The 17,337-nt window shown below is 40.9% G+C and overlaps 1 protein-coding gene across 1 annotated transcript in view; it reads left to right on the forward strand.

Annotated features, from left to right (window-relative positions):
• zswim5 (zinc finger, SWIM-type containing 5) overlaps nt 1-11,611 on the forward strand; it is a 78,173-nt gene extending 66,562 nt beyond the window's left edge. The window contains exons 10-16 of the mRNA XM_085388160.1: nt 2,305-2,456; nt 3,211-3,313; nt 3,590-3,725; nt 4,407-4,564; nt 4,676-4,839; nt 5,462-5,543; nt 6,165-11,611. Coding sequence (XP_085244286.1) covers nt 2,305-2,456; nt 3,211-3,313; nt 3,590-3,725; nt 4,407-4,564; nt 4,676-4,839; nt 5,462-5,543; nt 6,165-7,027 — 1,658 coding nt within the window. The 3' untranslated portion in view covers nt 7,028-11,611. The remainder of the gene's footprint in view (nt 1-2,304; nt 2,457-3,210; nt 3,314-3,589; nt 3,726-4,406; nt 4,565-4,675; nt 4,840-5,461; nt 5,544-6,164) is intronic.
• Nucleotides 11,612-17,337: the final 5,726 nt, after the last annotated feature.

The raw sequence follows: 17,337 nt of genomic DNA on the forward strand, positions 1-17,337 counted from the left end.
TTGATTGTAAGATAGCTTCAGCAACAGCTGCATGTTCTCCTTAAAACCAGTTATAGTTTGTGGTGTAAAATATGATGGACAGTCATATCAAATTCTTCAGAGATTACGCTGCACACAACTGTTTCTTATCCAGTTTGGAGACGGCAGTTGTGTACTGTAGCTGTAATATGTGTAGGAAGTCAATACAGGCACATAGTTTTACATTAATTAGTGATTTCTTAATTTTTTTGGCTGAGAAGTTCAGAAAACCTCTGCTTTCATGTTGAAACATGCATTTGAAAAAAAAAGAAAAAAGATTCAGTCTCTTTGCGTCTGCTGTTTAGTCTGCATCACTGTTGAGCCAAGCTTCTGTCCAATACATCTACACAGCAAACCAACGTCTTAACATGCACCTTAGCAAAATACATACATACCCATGAGTCAGAGCCCAGGTTTCTTACAACTATACAAAGAGCCCATTTACAAAACGCAAGGTATAATTTCAGGCCCACATCACCAGCTGATGCAGTATATAATCCTAACCAGAGGTGATCGGGTTCACCAGCAGTGACTCATCACACAACAGACGCCATGGTCTTATATGAGGACTAGGCACTATTGTGCTGCAGGCAGCCATAAACTAGGAGAGCATGAATGGATTGGGCTGGAACACCCTGCTCATTTAGTCCAGACCACACTCCTGTGCGTTCATGTATTTGTGTGTGGGGGGTATGTATAGAATGTATCACCATTTGCATTTTCTCACTGCCCAGGGATTTCTTTTTTCCCCCTTTTTGCACCAGTGGCTATTGCAACTGAACAGAATAGGGGTTGGGTTTTCTCATTGTTACCAGGCTACAGGGAACTATTGTCAGTTCAGACAATGCTGACCACTGGCACACTCATCTGTGTGTGCGTGTGCGTGTGCGTGTGCGCGTGTGTGTGTGTGTGTGTGAGAGAGAGAGATAGAACAACAGAAAGAATGATTGTTTTGTGTTGTTTGGGGAATTTGAGGAGAGTGGTATGATAATTTTGCGTGCTTGGGAGTATAGCTTGGTCACCATGTTTTCATTCCCCATGTGAGACAGCTGGGAACATCTGTTGTAAAGTGGGTGGATCTAGACTATGTCTAACCCAATCGAAATACGATTCCTTCTCTGGCCTTTTCACATCAACCAATCAATCTAGAGGGAGAGGAAACAACAGCAAGTTGGCTAAGGGGTTAAGTCTGTAAGCCCAGTTTCCACTTTTCTCTAGATTACTACACATATATACACACATCCCTAGAATAAACAGGATTTGGGGGCGGGGGGGGATCTCTTGCTCAGGCGGGATTTAAGCAGAACGATGGGAGGGGGAGCGAGAGAGAACAAATGGGCACCAATCAACAGCTGAGGCTCTTGTGGCATCTGTTCTCAGTTATAATTGTCAAGCATTAGTGTAGGGCAAGCAGCCATCTTACATATATGAACAACCTACTGTCTAAGCCACACTGATATAAATGCTATACAGTGTGGCTTATATGGCACACACAAATATCTGTGTATTTTTGTTGTATTTTTTTCTGCTATTGTTTTATTTTCCTCTTCAAATGCTAGTCCTACAACAGATTATAATTTTTTTTGATATGGCAGAGCCATTATATATGCACCATGTAGCCATTCCTATAACCCATTAACTGTATGGTTTAGTAATGTGCTAAGCTTGCAGGCTCTGACTATCCTTAACAGTAATCTTTTATATACTACTAGGCAGATAAAAGTGGTTTTGGTTCATATTGTGATAATTTTCTATTTTCTACACATTTTAGATAAAGGTTAAAAGCATCCCAGAACAATCTTTTATGTTTTATGAAAATCCTTCTGTTGGAGTTGTTGTATTGATAAAACCAGAGCAAATATTATTTTGCTTATGCTAATACACTAATGGGGTCTAGTGGAGTTTCTCTGAATTAGCCAAATTAAATAGCTTGTAGACTTCTAAAGTGAGTTTGTTGAGGCAGTTTGGGATGTTTTTGTGCTGTGAAGGTAGTGTACCATAGCAAAAACCTAATCTTCTCTTTGAAGTAATAAAGCTAAAATTAAGAAGAAACTATATTTAAAGCTTTTTCCCATTTAGATTATAAACAAGGTGATTGGAAGCTGCTAGGGCAGCATGTCAGTATTGGATAAGGTGGACTTCTGAAACTTTGCTGTTATGAAAGGAATCTTTGCTGAGTTGGTGTCTTTGTTTTTCTGTCTCCTTGGATTTCTTATCATTCTGAAACCAGTATAGATGACGTGAAGTTAATGACTTACATTTTTGGGGGAATCTTTTTCCTTTTAGACTGTGACCCCAGACCTCCAGTTTACCATCATGTGCCAGTGTGGGGCAGTCCAGATGCAGGGGAGTCCTACTTGACTCTGGCCTTAGAGGTGGCTCTGATGGGTATGGGTCAGCAGAGGATCATGCCCGAGGGACTGTATGCCCAGGATAAGGTAATAATTTAATATCACCTTAAAATCATAGAGAATATAGTAGAGTGAGGATCCTTGAATTGCTAGTGAACACCGAAATACACCTATGGCACACTTTTATTATATAAAGAGGTTTGTGTAAATTTGTAGATGTCACCTTCGCCATCAGTAAATCACTGTAATTTATGATTTTGTTTAAAGTAAATGTCATGGAAGGAGAGGGAAAAGGTCGCAGCATTTGTTTCCTGAAAAACAAGCAGAAAGCCACAGTACTTAAGTTCACTGTGATTTAAAATAAATCCATGGAACATTTCTTTGTGTAAATGCTAATCTGCTTTAGAGGGCTTAACACTACTGCCACAGACCTTTCCTAATGTCACTGGAATTAGCTGCAGCCTCTATGTTTCAACCAAGAATTGCATTTAAAACCAGTCACATGCACACACAGACCTTTTACTAGATATTTTTTCCAGCAAAATAAATTTTTACCATCTGTGCTGTAACAACAGATGTGAATAGATGCAAGTTTGTAAGAACGTACTGGTCATTTAATGTCCTAAGGTCAAAACCCTTTCTGAGAAAGGTATTAAAACTCTTTTGATCTTTTCTGTCGTATCATTTTTCTTGCTGGTGGGTTGATACACATTTTCTTTCTTGAAATTCTTGAAAGTAGTTGAATTTCACTGAAAACACTTAATAGCTAAATGGCTACTTCAGAACTGAAAATGTTCTTATAGTTAGAGTGAATGCTATTTGTGTCTTCAACATGTTCTAGGTGTGTCGTAATGAGGAGCAGATTGTTGCAAAGCTTCAGGAACTGGAGCTGGACGACCTATTGGTTCAGACCCTCCGGAAGCAGGCCATACAGCTACTAGAAGGTACGGTGTCTGCAGTAAATTTTATAAATTTCATTTATTTATTTTGTCCAATATTAAGAACATTCATCAGATATTGAAACCTGCACGGTTTTGAGTCCAGAACGTGAAAGGTTTTTGTTGTGACGGTTGTAAAGTGTAGCTTGAAAGCTTTGACTTCAATATTTATTCAGTGCAAATCACAATCGGGCAGTGGAGCCCATACCTAGCACAGTGGTCTCTTGTGGCACGTTCTTGAGACAGAAGGTAAAGAATATTTTGTTTTTCTCTTTGCTCCAGCTGGCCCATTCAGCGGTCTGGGTGAGGTCATCCACAGGGAAAGTGTTCCAATGCACACCTTCGCCAAGTACCTGTTCTCTGCCCTGCTGCCGCATGACGCAGACCTGGCTTATAAAGTGGCTCTCCGCGCCATGAGGTCAGACTCCCCTTTCACTGCAGCTTCAAACAGTTATTGATGAAAAGTATTTTATGTTGCGTGTGTAAATGATGGTAATTTTGCCTTTACGCAAACAGGGCCACAGTAAAACGAATAAGGGCCTCTATTTCATGACATGGCTTTTTTAATCTGAATAGTATTCCTAATTAATTCAGAAGATATGACCTAACGGTTACTTTGTGACAGCCAAAGATTTAGTGCCACATATAAAATAGCCAACTAGCTATTTAAGTGTAGCCTGCTCACAGCTGCTATGCATCTGCAATATGCTTTGCAACCCACCTCGACACCTTCTTTTATGCTTTATCTGACGTACTCTGTGTCATATCTGTTGTCACTGATGCCAGCTCTGTTCTGTGTAGCTATAACTTCTTTAGAGGTATTGGTGAACATTTGGGTTGAAAGTTGAAGTTTTTTATAGGGCTGTTGTATTGGGTGTGTGTACAGAAGTAATTGTATTTGTGATGCTTTGGTAATGTGTCGTGTTAAATTGCCATGTGTCCCAGCATAAAGTTTGACATAAAAGTAATACGGTTGCACATACTGCAGCTGTAACTGAATGCATACTCAGATCCATATTTTAGTGTTACTCTTGGAATAAATAAAACATCAGGACAAAGTGCCATCTGTCTAAAACAGATCTTTTACTACATGTGCCAGGTTGCCGGTTCTGGAGTCATCGGCGGGCTCTGGGGATGTCGGCCACCCTCATCACGGTATCTCCATAGTTCCGAGCAGATACCCACGCTGGTTCACACTGGGCCACCTGGAGTCACAGCAGTGTGAGCTGGCTTCAACCATGCTCACTGCTGCTAAAGGTAATGCCAGCTTATTGAATGCCCGCTCAGATGTTACTCAAACAGGCAAAGCTGGCTATTGAGGCATTTCTCCATCATGATCTTAGTTTGCGTTGTGTTTTTTGCTTGCAGGCGACATGTTGAGATTGCGGACGGTGCTTGAGGCCATCCAGAAAAACATCCACTCCTCTTCCTTAATCTTCAAACTGGCCCAAGACGCCTTTAAGATAGCAACACCCGCAGAGAGCCCACCCGATATAACCCTGCTCAACGTGGCGCTGGAGCTAGGACTGCAGGTACTGTATGTGTGTGTGCATGGAGAGAGTGCAGTCGAAGTATGAGGGCAAGTCAGTAATTTTCACAGATCATTTCACCACAGCAAAGAAAATCAAATCAGAGCACCGATCGCCAGTCAAAACATGCAACGGTTTCCTTCACCTTGTCATTTTTTCCAGCCCTCTGCTGCCCCACTACAAATTAACAGCAAAAACATCACACAGAGTCTTACTGTTGTTGATGAGAAGAAACCACATAATTAAACCTTTTGGGTCCCACAGTAAACACAGAAAAGTCCTCAGATCATCAGGCTGCAGTGACGCTGTGGCTTCCCCCGTCTCTTTCTGCTGGTATTTAGAGTATCGGCTGAATTCCTGTCAGCAAAACTGCTAATAAAGTGCTCAAAATGGAAGGGTCGCAAATCATCATCTGTGCAATTATGAGCATATTCTGGTTACATCTGTCATCAGAGGAGCCATGTGGTGCCATGCAAACAGCTAAATTATGAAAATCACACACTACACAAAAATGCTTTGATTTCCAAATGCACGTATTCATGAAAACTGCCAAGAGGGTATAGAAATGTGTAACGGTTCAATGGCGCTAACAGAGCGCATCATGTTCTCCATGTGTGTTTTGCAGGTGATGAGGATGACTCTGTCCACTCTGAACTGGAGGAGGAGAGAGATGGTTCGCTGGCTGGTAACCTGCGCCACTGAAGTCGGTATGTGCATCCGTTTTTAAAGCGGATTCATGCTCTAATTACAGCCTCCGTGCTGCGTTGTGATCTTCAGTAAGTTCAGCTTTACAGTTTCTTTTGAGCTGAAGTGTCTTGTTAGTCTAAATGAGGAGGGATGAACGATGTTTTCCCAAAAGAGATTCCCTCATTTGATCTTTGAAGACAAGAGGGGCTGCATGACATGTTGCACCATCAGTTAAGAAGTCAAATTTATGCCTCCATAATCTTTTTAAGAATAGAGACTCAAATTATACCAAGTGTAATGAAATGATTTAATGATTTTAGTAACTTTAGCAATTTGGGACGATTATAGGTCGAGGTACACATGGCTTCATTTTCCAAGTCCTCCTAACTGAAAAGCTGAGTGTGAAGTGCTGCTCTGTTTTCTCTTTCCTTAATCCTTCAGCTCAGTGCAAGGTGCTATACAGTCATTTGGTAGTGACCAAGGGGCTGCTGTTCATGAGGAATTTGAGTGTACCATATAAGCTATAGTAGTGCTCACTCTACATCTGGACAGCACTTCAAAGTGCCGAGCTTGCTGATGTGAATAGTGAGCAATTCTGGTCACAAGCACTGAATGGTAAATCTCTTTTTCCCTCTCATCAGGTCTGCGGGCGCTGGTGAGCATCTTACAAAGCTGGTATACTCTGTTCACGCCCACCGAAGCCACCAGCATTGTGGCGGCCACCGTCATGTCCCATAACACCATCCTGCGCCTCAGCCTCGACTACCCCCAGCGGGAGGAGCTTGCAAGCTGCGCAAGGACCTTGGCCCTGCAGTGTGCCATGAAGGACCCACAGAACTGCGCCCTGTCAGCTCTGACGCTCTGCGAGAAGGACCACATCGCCTTCGAGACGGCCTACCAGATCGTGATCGACGCGGCGTCGACGGGCATGACCTACTCGCAGCTGTTTACCATTGCGAGGTACATGGAGCACAGAGGATACCCCCTGCGGTCGTTCAAGCTGGCCTCGCTGGCCATGACACATCTCAACCTGGCCTACAACCAAGACACTCACCCAGCTATTAACGACGTGCTGTGGGCCTGTGCGCTCAGCCACTCACTGGGGAAGAATGAGCTTGCGGCTATTATTCCGCTGGTGGTGAAGAGCGTGCACTGCGCCACAGTGTTGTCTGACATTCTACGGCGGTGCACTATGACTGCGCCGGGTCTCGCTGGAATTCCTGGGAGAAGGAACTCTGGGAAGCTGATGTCCACGGATAAGGCACCGCTGCGCCAGCTCCTGGACGCCACGATCTCGGCGTATATCAACACCACGCACTCTCGGCTGACGCACATCAGTCCACGGCACTATGGAGAGTTCATAGAGTTCCTGAGCAAAGCGCGGGAGACTTTTCTGCTGGCACAGGACGGACACATTCAGTTTGCCCAGTTCATAGACAACCTGAAACAGATCTACAAGGGCAAGAAGAAACTGATGATGTTGGTCAGGGAGCGCTTCGGCTGACCTTACTGACCTTCTCTCACAGAGACCCTCTTCTTGGGGGAAGCAGTTACACTTCTGTGTTTCTAATTTAAGTTTTATTTCTTTTTATTTTCACGTATTTTGAGCCATTTGCTGACTGAGGTTTTATCCTGTTGTTCTCTTTCTTGAATGTGAACCAGGAAGTGTTCGCAGTACATTGCTCTACTTCATTAAGACTGCAAAAGGGGGGGAAAGGTTTGAAAAACTAGAAAAACAAAGCATTTTGCCCTCCTACTAATGTTAAATTTAGTGTTTAAAAAAAGGAAAAAAAGTCAAAAGAATGTGACTGCAAAAGCAAAACAAACTTTAGTTTTGTGGGGGTACATGATGATATGAAAACCAAATGATTTAGCTGTATGTACTGTTGAGCCAGAAGATGCTTTCAGCTGGGGTTAAGAAGAAGGAGAGGTTTTCAGAGTGGAAGAAGCATGTTATTCCCAAAAAAAATCCACTGAGGTCAAAAACACACATAGTGTTATTGTCATACCTCGACTGTACTGTCAGCTTTAACTTCTTGATCAGAAATGGCCTCTTTGTTTCATTCAGGGCATTTTAGAGTAGAGAGGGCAGAATACAGAACTCCCCATGTGGTCTCTCTGTGGGGGAAGTCAGTACCTGCAGATTTAAAAACCTTCACCTGCTGGTTTCTGACAAATATCTAAAATAGGAAGTCCAACGATGCTTCACAGAGTGTGTGTTTTTAAATCCAGACGTCTGACAGTGACGTTCAGGCTGCTGCTTTAGCTAAGGTAGGGTAGTCGAGTCTCTATATATAAATACAGTATATCTGTTATGCCCTCCTATAAGCTTATTTACAGTGACAAAATACAACTGTGAGAACCGGTGGAGTCTCATCCACTGCACTGCTCTTCAGCTATTTGTGGCCAAAACCTTTTGAACGTGCAAGACTCCAGCACCCACTTTACCATCACTACATTGAGATTTAGTCAGCAAGCAATATAAATCAAGCCTCTGCTTCGTTTTTATCACTAAAAACAAGTTCACTTTCTGGTGTTGTGCAAAGAAGCGTTGGAACCTGTTGGGGCCTTGTTGATTTCACTGACTGTTAGTTCTGCATGTCGCCGAAGTCCCTTTTCCATCACAAGAACTGGAAATCAGATGCATTACCTCAAAGGAATGCATCCTCAGCTGGTTCATGATGCTGGCTCAGTAATCCTTAAAACCGCAGAATGAAGTTTGAGTTCTGTGGTCATGTGTCTTAACCAACATGAAGTGCATTTCTTGTAGATGTCACCATGCTAGTTTTGCTAAGTTGGGCTTAGACACATCTGCAAATGTTTCCTTTGGCATCATGTCTCATTGTGAAATTTGGCTTAGCAATTGGTTTTTCACTGCGATCATTTCAGCTCACTATTTGAATGGGTTTAGTCACCAGAACCACCTGTTTAGGTTTAGATGAACATCGTGGTCTGGGTTCAGATACCTCCACTAACAACACATTCCACTTTGAAGCAAAGTACTAAAGGCAGAGATGCCAAAGGTTCGATACAGAACATACTGGGAGTAAGAGCGTGTAGTGACATGTTGTAGTAAGAACACGTCTCACATTATTCATTAATTAACATACAGTTTAATTTATGCATACAGTAAATGTGACATGCCTGCAATGACTATGTCTACACAGAGCCGCCACAGTGTCACTTTATCAGAAACTAGCAGTGTTATTTATGACAAATTTGAAAGGGACTTTAAATGGGGTTTGAAAAAATAATGAAAATTTAATACAATTTAGCCAAGTGGGTGGGAGGATCCATCTATCCATCCATCCATGCAGTTTCATAACAACTTGTCCACTTCAGGTTTGCCGGGTTGCTTGAGCATATCCCTGCTGTCATGAGTGATAGATGGGGCACACCCTGGACAGGTCGCACTCAAATTCACACTAACTGCTATTTCAGGATGACCAATTAATGTCTTTGGACTGTGGGAGGAAGCCACACCACCCAGAGAGAACCCAGGCAACAGAGAACGCATATAATGTGCTAATGTCAGTGTGCTGTTAGCTTATTATTGCTGCTTGATGATAAAGAGATTTCAATAATTGTATAAAATTTTATGATTATATATAATAATTTAACCAGATGTGACCCTCTTTGGATGAGAGCAGGAAGTTGCTTATGCTAGCACTGGCTAGCTAGCTTGGTTTAGCGGCATGCATTCATTAAAATGAAAACAAAATCTACTCCCCAGAATCTTTTAGTCCAAGCAAAATTTAAAAAAAAAGAAAGACTAGAGTTCCAACAGACTAATTTTAAATGTAATATTTGGCTTGTTGGGTATTTTATCGTGGATCTGCAGTTTGTTGCCCCACTGCATTGGCGTCATTAGTTAGCTTTGTTTTTAGCTTACTCTGCTGGTCCCACATTCAATTCAATTCAATTTTATTTATATAGCGCCAAATCACAACAAAAGTCGCCTCAAGGCGCTTCATGGACAAAAATATTAAAGGTATTCAAGTAGTGTGTTCAGAACCACTGAAAACCTAAATAAACAAAATTAAAAAGACATAAATGTAAAATGTTAAATATCAGGTGAGCAGCAGTAAATAGACTAGCCCCGTCATCTTTCCTTCAGTTTCTCGGTCTTGTGATGGAAAAGACGCAAAGTCACCTGTGAAAGCTGCTGGTCATGATCATCATCAACAGTGAAGATGAGTCCTCCTTGACTTTCTCACAGGACTGCAGTGCAAACTCAAAGACTAGAGTTTACTTGATGACTTCATTGTATGTATTTGAGACCACATATCTTGGCACAGGAAGCCGTTTTCTCTTTATGGGGGATCTCCACACCCCCTTTTTCTTACCCAATGGCAAAGTGTTGTTGTTACCAGCAGTAATGCAGTACAGAAAGAGCTTGAATCTTTTACTGGTCAGACTTAATGTCATCGTTTAAAGCACTTCACACGAATACCTCTTCAGTGCGTTCCTGCCTGCTTCAGCATTTATTTATTGGTAGAATACTTTTTGAATGGAGGAACATTTTCCTGTCTGCTTTTACATTCCACAAGAGCTACCTTCACCCAAAACCTGGGTAGTCAGTCACAACTCTGGGCCTTTACTTTCTTTCTCTCTGTCTTTTTTTGTTTTGTTTTTGTTTGTTTTTTTGGATCTGAAGAAATGCAGATAGAAGAATGGGAATGAAAAAAGGAAAACTGAGCAAAAAGAAGAGAGGCTAAACTCAGTTCTCAGGGACACCACTTAAAGAAACAAAACAAAAAGTAGTAGCATTTAGCATTTAAGATATTGTAAATACTAAAGTGTCAATTCAAAAAATTGTAAAGTTATAATTATTTATGATGTATGTTATGGTTTTGTTCTTTGTTTTTATGATTTTGACGGGGTGTACTTGAATTGTTTTGGACAGGGGTGTTTGACAACTTTTTTTTTTTTCCCTTTTTTGTTTTGTAAGAGCAAAGACTTCAAGGCATTTCTCAGGTGCTCCTGTGTACATTTCTTTCAGTTTTTGTTTTTTGGCTTTTTTTTTTTTTGCTTTTTTTTTTTTTTTTTGCAATAATAGCTATTATTATTTGTATTTTATAGAAGATGGGGGGTGTTTTCCAAAAGTGAGCATGTTATTTGAAGTCGAGTAAAATGAGGAAGGCATTCATTTGTAAACGGATTCTTACTAAACCTGACTATGCAGAACCACTTCGATGGTGTTGTCCCCTCTTTAATATACCCCCTTAAAACTGAGTGCAGAGACCCAGTGGGTTGAACCACTATTAATGAGGACGGGGGTGTTGCGGACGAAAAGGAGACCCATCACGCTTATATTCGGACAGTGCACAGTGGCCGGCCTGTTTCCGCTGCAACGTTTAGAGGAGACGAAAAAGCGAAAGACGGTGGAAAATGCCTTTCTGGTCGATCAATGTACAAAAGTTGTTGATTTTTTATTTGTTTTGTTTGTTGGTTTTCTTTAATCAGGACTAAAGCCTTCAGTGTCTTCTCAGAGGTGTCGCATTGTGCGGCAACACTGTGGTGAGACGAAACGATACGCAAATGTCAAGAAACGGCAACTGTATGAACAAAAAAAGAGATGGCTTGTGGATGACCTCGTGCTCATTCCTTCTAACTTTTAAAAAAAAATGCTTTCTCAGTTCCTCTTCACCTCATTAAACTGGCTGAGTTCAGGTCTTCTATAGTTTTGTTTTCCCCCGATGTTCTTGAACACCTCGATCCCTCTCGCACAAGGAGGACGTTGGATTTAAAGCCAGTTGCGTTTAAGTGCGACTATCCTGAAACACGTTGACATCAGTGCGCTACAGTAGCTTGCAGAAAACGAAATAAAGCTGCGAGGTTTCTACATGAGGATAATGAAATGATACATTGATTTTTTTTTTTTTTTGATAATATATTAGGAAAATAATTTCGCCGGGGAGCTCCAGTCGGCTGCCTTTATGTGATGCATTCACTGCAGCAAAGTTTTCCTTGCTTTTCTTTTCCTTCTTTATTAACTAACTCAGCCAGTTCCTGGGCGTTTTTCTTTGTTGTCCCCGTCTGTCTTTGGTTTGTAGGAGAAGTACTGTTTGCTGGTAGAGATCTAGTTCACCTACTGTTTTCCCAGTTTTTGTTTTTGAATTCTTTCCAACTTTAAGGGATATTTGAAAGTGTTTGTTGCCTCTTTGTGCTACTGATTATGAAAAGGTATCTCCAGTATTTGTTGCCACAGAAGTATCATAGCTTATCATCAACACCTTTTCTTTTTTTGTAATTTTTTTTTTTTGTGCGACTTCTTGAGCTACTGTCTATAAAGCGAGAATTTATTACTATTTATGTAACGCTACTACCATTTTATATTGATTTGTGTTGGAATCTCAGTGCTTTTCTATGAATAAAGTGTGAAACACATTACCAGGATGTTGTTTGTTGAGCCAAAATACATTAGTTTAAAGTTTGCCGGCAGACACTCTTGAATTATTTAATACATCACAAAAGATTGAAAAGCTCGGCATAGCGCAGCCATCTTTAAAGGTTGCCCTGTTAGTGGAAAATCCCCTTCACTGACCTCAGGACATCGTCAACACAATCATGGAAACCTTTATGGCGGAGTCTCAGTGAAAGTTAACCAGTTCGATAATGTACTCGTCTAGCAACAAATCAATTACTGCCTACTACACCTATGATGAAGCTAGATCAATGTATTTAGTTGTACAAAGTGTATTATTTGATCCTAAATTATTACTTGGTGATATTTAAAAACCCTCCAACCATCTTAAATTGTTTATACCTGGAACTGCTACCAATACATGCCCAGGTTAATTAATATTTTCAATTCCGTACTAATATCGTCTTACTAGTTGGAAATTGCACAAAATTGTTTTTGGAGGTTATTCCTAAGAGAAATCCCATTATGTTCATGTATTTCCCCCCCAAACACCAGGTTCTAATGAATGAGCCATTCAAACTGGTCTGACCTGAACTCAAAAAGGTTGATCAACATGGGACAGAATGTGTCGTAATCATCAAAAACAGCAGAATAAAAAAATAACAATAAGGCAAAAAGAAAAAAGTAAGTCATTCAAAAAGGCTACATTTGATTATTAATCTTTGTTCTACTTCTGTGCTGATTCTTTCCAGTTTTGCTTCATCATGTTTTTTCATTTCAGTTCCAAAGCAAAGCTCTCGTGGGTGGATATTATGGACCGGAAGTGAAACAAGTGGTAAGACTTCAGTATTTCCCCCACCAACTTCTCCTTCTATTTTTTTTTTTACCTCTCATGCAATGTGATTTAACTACTCTTTTAACCATCTCTCCTTTCTTTCCAGTTAGACTTTTGTGTTCCCTTAACTCATTTCAAACTTGAAATACACAGATAATGAGCAAAACTGTGAATTTATAGTACCCAACTTGTAAGAAACTTGAATTACATTTAACAAATCTCAAACTCTGTGACAGCAAGTGATCCAAAGTGGCTAAAAGCCTGCATTCTTCCCAGCTGCTGTGGTGCAGTCCTTACAATTTCACCCATCCAACCAATCTGCCAGAGTGGCAAATGAAGCACACGGAGACTGATAGAGTTCCATCAATATTTCACTCATTTTTCTCTAATCAGAATATTTTTCTTCTATCCCGCCTTCACTGCTTCATTCTCTCTCATTACAGATTTCTGCAGAGCCATATAAGCAGACAATCAGGGCATCAAGAAGCATTTAAGTGTGCTCGTAACTCCATGTATGTGTGTGCACGTCCCTGTGTGTGCATGTGCAAGTGTAAATCTAGATTGATTGGCTGAAGACAAATGAGCAGATTTATATTAATTATCCAGACAGATAGATGGAGGAGTGATTGCTATAAGCCCAATCTTTTTTTCGCCTCACTTTCCACTGCCCCCCACCCTACCCCACCCAGCCTGCCTCGCTCTGCCCCTCCTGCTCATACTTATATTTACTCAGACACAGAAACACTAAACACATGAGCAAACGAGCTGCGTTTTAACCAATCACACGTTTTCTCTGGTGTACTTTTCCCTTTGCATACACTTATCCTGTTGGATAACTAAACTAAGTGCGCGTCCTCTCCTGAGCACAACAGCAAGACCAGTCTGTGCAAGCTTCTACATTCACTACTTGGATGTGACTCCTTTACCGTGAACTATTACATCAGTGTGACGTGGTTTCATGCAGGATATCAGCTGTGGCACTGCTGAGCTGTTACTGAAGCCCAGATTGCTTTAATAGCAACCTTAAGCTCATTTTTCTCTTGTTGTATATTCTCTGTGGGGTTCAGGCCAGTCGAGTTGTCTGATCAGTCAGGAAACTGTTTGGTAGCAGTTTTGGCACTGTGGGCAGGTGCTAAGTAAGGAAATCGGCATCTCCATAAAGCAGATGGAGGCATGAGGTAGACTGCTGCATTCACTTTGGACTTGATAAAACAGAACGGACCAACCTGCATCCCCAGCAGATGACGTGGCACCCAACTTCACTGTGGATTGTATGTTTCTCCAGTCTTCCTCCAGGCTCTGGGAAATTAGTTCCCAAAAGGAATGCAAAACTCGCTTTCATCTGCAACAGTTTGGACCACTGAGCAACAGTTGTTCTTTTTAGCTCAGACTGAAACCAGCCTAAACTGACTCCTTGTGAACTTTCCATTAATACACACATACAGCACTCTGAACAGCCAAAATTTTCAGCAACCACCTTCTGTGAGATATGAAGTTAGCTTTTTAGACCACAAACTTACTTTAATAATTGTTTTTCTTCAATTTTATTTTATTTTAAAATTGTTGTTGTTTTTTTCTGTAATATTGTACATCTTTATTCTACAATACAAAATGTCCTGAGGCAACTGTTGTTGTGATTTGGTAATATATAAGAAAAATGTATTTTAATTAGACTTCAGTCAGAAATGATGTCCATCTTTTATATACAGTATATGGCAGTGCCACATATACACTGGTGGTCCTCTAACTTGTCCAAACATAACTTGAATCGTGACAAAGCAAGAGCACATGACAGCTTTTGAGTGTAAACAGAAAAACATGTTAGCACTATAGTGAGCACACTGAGGACCTGAACATTGAAAGTTTTTCCATTTGGCTCATTTTTTTCTTTCTTTCTTTTTTTTACCTTCAGCTTATTTATTTTTCTCCATTCTGGGGGGGATTTTATTCAGTCCTAATGACACAATTTAAAGTCATACCATCAGAGCTATGACACAGGATCATTTGCGAGTAATTTAGTGACAGCAGAGGTTAATATCAACATAGCGTACATGCTGGAATACTAAGGTATCACCGGCAAAGAGAGACTGTCACAGCTGTCAGCATCTGCATTAGCGTCTCAAGGTCCTCGGACTAAAGCCAGAGTTTCACTTCCTGCCTCCACCTCCCTCCATCCCTCCACACAACCACTATGGTAATAACGCCCATCAGTCTCTGTCACAGTGGGCTGTGTGTGTTCTTTCATGCATGTGCTTATTGAAAAATTGTGTGTGTGTGTGTGTGTGTGTGTGTGTGTGTGTGTGTGTGTGTGTGTGTGTGTGTGTGTGTGTGTGTGTGTATTTGTAAGGGGGTGGTCACTGATAAAGCGCTGATAGTGTCCATCCATGGCAGATGATGTACAGCCTGCTGTCTCTCCAGGCAGATTGGATTTACTGGCCTGCTGATTTGCTGAGAGATGGAGCCGGGACCTCCTTCAAAGGCACCCTCTCTCACTCACTCACTCACTCACTCACACACACACACACACACACACACACACACACACACACACACACACACACCTGTTCAATCTCTGTGCACAAAATAAGCACATAAAACACACACAAATGCACGATGAAATGATTCATGGACACACAAACATGAACACAGAAGCGCACACACTTATATATTATTCTCCTGCCAAAGCCTTTAAAGCGACCATGTGGAAATTGATCTCCATTTCTAAAGAGCACTGATTCATTGTTACCTTTTCTCTTTGTCTATTTCTCTATTTCTCCCTCTCTCTCACACACACACACAAACACACACACACTCTCTCTCTCTCTCGCTCTCTCTCTCTCTCTCTCTCAGCCTATCACTTTATTCCCAGATGGCCCACTGACACACAGCCCAAGCCTCTTTAGTCTTACCTGTCGACAATCAGCGGTGATTTTTGTTCATTTGTCTTCACTGTTTACGCAATACGGGGGCCACAACAAAAGCCTCTGTGTGTGTGTGTGTGTGTGTGTGTGTGTGTGTGTGTGTGTGTGTGTGTGTGTGTGTGTGTGTGTGTGTGTGTGTGTGAGAGAGAGAGAGAGCCAGAGAGGGAGAGAGAGTGTGTTACTACCGCACCCACACAAAGGAGTGAGATGAATGAAAGCCTGCTGCTATTCCCCCTCTCATCAGCTGCTTTGAGCTCTGTGTATTTTTGTACATATTAATAACACTCACTGCTGAACAGTCTTAATTATCTGGAAGCTGGATTTCTACTTTTCATTCAGCTTCCATTTTAACAACAAAGGCGCTGCTTCGCTGCTGCACGTCCACACTGGCGCTCTGTACTGGATGACATGTTTCTGCATGTTTTCGGCCAGCCTCTCGCGCACCATTGTACTGCTGTAAATGCTCTCAGGCTCAACAAATTTGTATTATTCGACAGTTAAAATTCTTTAGCTGCTGCTGAAGTAACATTTGTAATTTTTAACAAACTGTGACTGTTTTTCATCAAAATGATCTCAAACATATAAGTGTTTGATGGCTAAATAATTCTTCATCTTTTTGATTTGACCCAATGGGAATCTTTTAACTAATAAATAATATAAATGTCAGCATAACTTTCCAGACCTTTAGTTTGGAAGTTCGTCTGAAATATTAACGGTTAATTTGTCATCAATTTCTGTTATTATGGTTAGGTCACTTTGGGTTATGGAAGGGAGCAAACTTACATTTAACAATTACACGAGTGGATGTTTTAAAATGTGTTTTCTGGGAAAATTAAAATCTATTTAAAGTGCAGCCCAAATGTAAAATTTATTAATGGACAAATTAACAGATTTTGTCTTAAATGCTTTAAATGTACAGTTAAAGGGTGTTTTAAGCACCAACAATCATTTATTTGATCAAATTCCCCAAAATGCAAGGAATCTGTCCCTCTGAATGATCAAATCCCTTGCATCCTTGGCTCTTAGAATAAAGCATGCATACACCTAAATATTTTTGATATATTACTAATAAAAAAAACAGGCAAATTGCAATATTTCTTATTGACAAACAAAGGAAATTTGTTGAAAAGGTCAGAGTTGCTTTTAAATGGTGGTTTTTCAAATACACCATTAAAGTGCCAGAAATCTTTTCATAATAAAATTTGAATTATATCAAACCAATACCATCTAAAATGGTTGTTACTGGGATTGTCCACAATCCCAGTAACAACAACCTGGTGTCCCGTCTGTGAACCAGACATGGGATTGAAGGAAACCCCAGAAGTCAGCACCCTTAAACCGCTCAGTCAGGTCACGTGATGTTTGCTGGAATCCTTCACAACAACAACATCAGCATCAGCAACAACAAATGGATTTACTAGAATCTGCTTATCGGACGTTCTTAGCTGCCTCCTGGACAAAAACACAATTTTGGATTAACTGATCTCTCCTTTGAGCTCCTGTTATGATTAAATAATGATGCCTGTGATTTCTGTGTAATAAAATGTAGCTTTGTATTTAGCCCCCATTTACTAAATTGTTAAATTCTAAGAGAGTGAATACCTTGAAGATTGTGATTGGATACTAGCCCTCACGTCATACTTTAAAAAACTTACGTTCATCACCCTGGGGACCGTTTTCTGCCACGCCCG

This window comes from Rhamphochromis longiceps, linkage group LG18 (genome assembly GCF_057381845.1).
Source record: "Rhamphochromis longiceps isolate RC_006_pf linkage group LG18, R_longiceps_female_GT1.1, whole genome shotgun sequence".
In the NCBI taxonomy this organism is placed as follows: Eukaryota; Metazoa; Chordata; class Actinopteri; order Cichliformes; family Cichlidae; genus Rhamphochromis; species Rhamphochromis longiceps.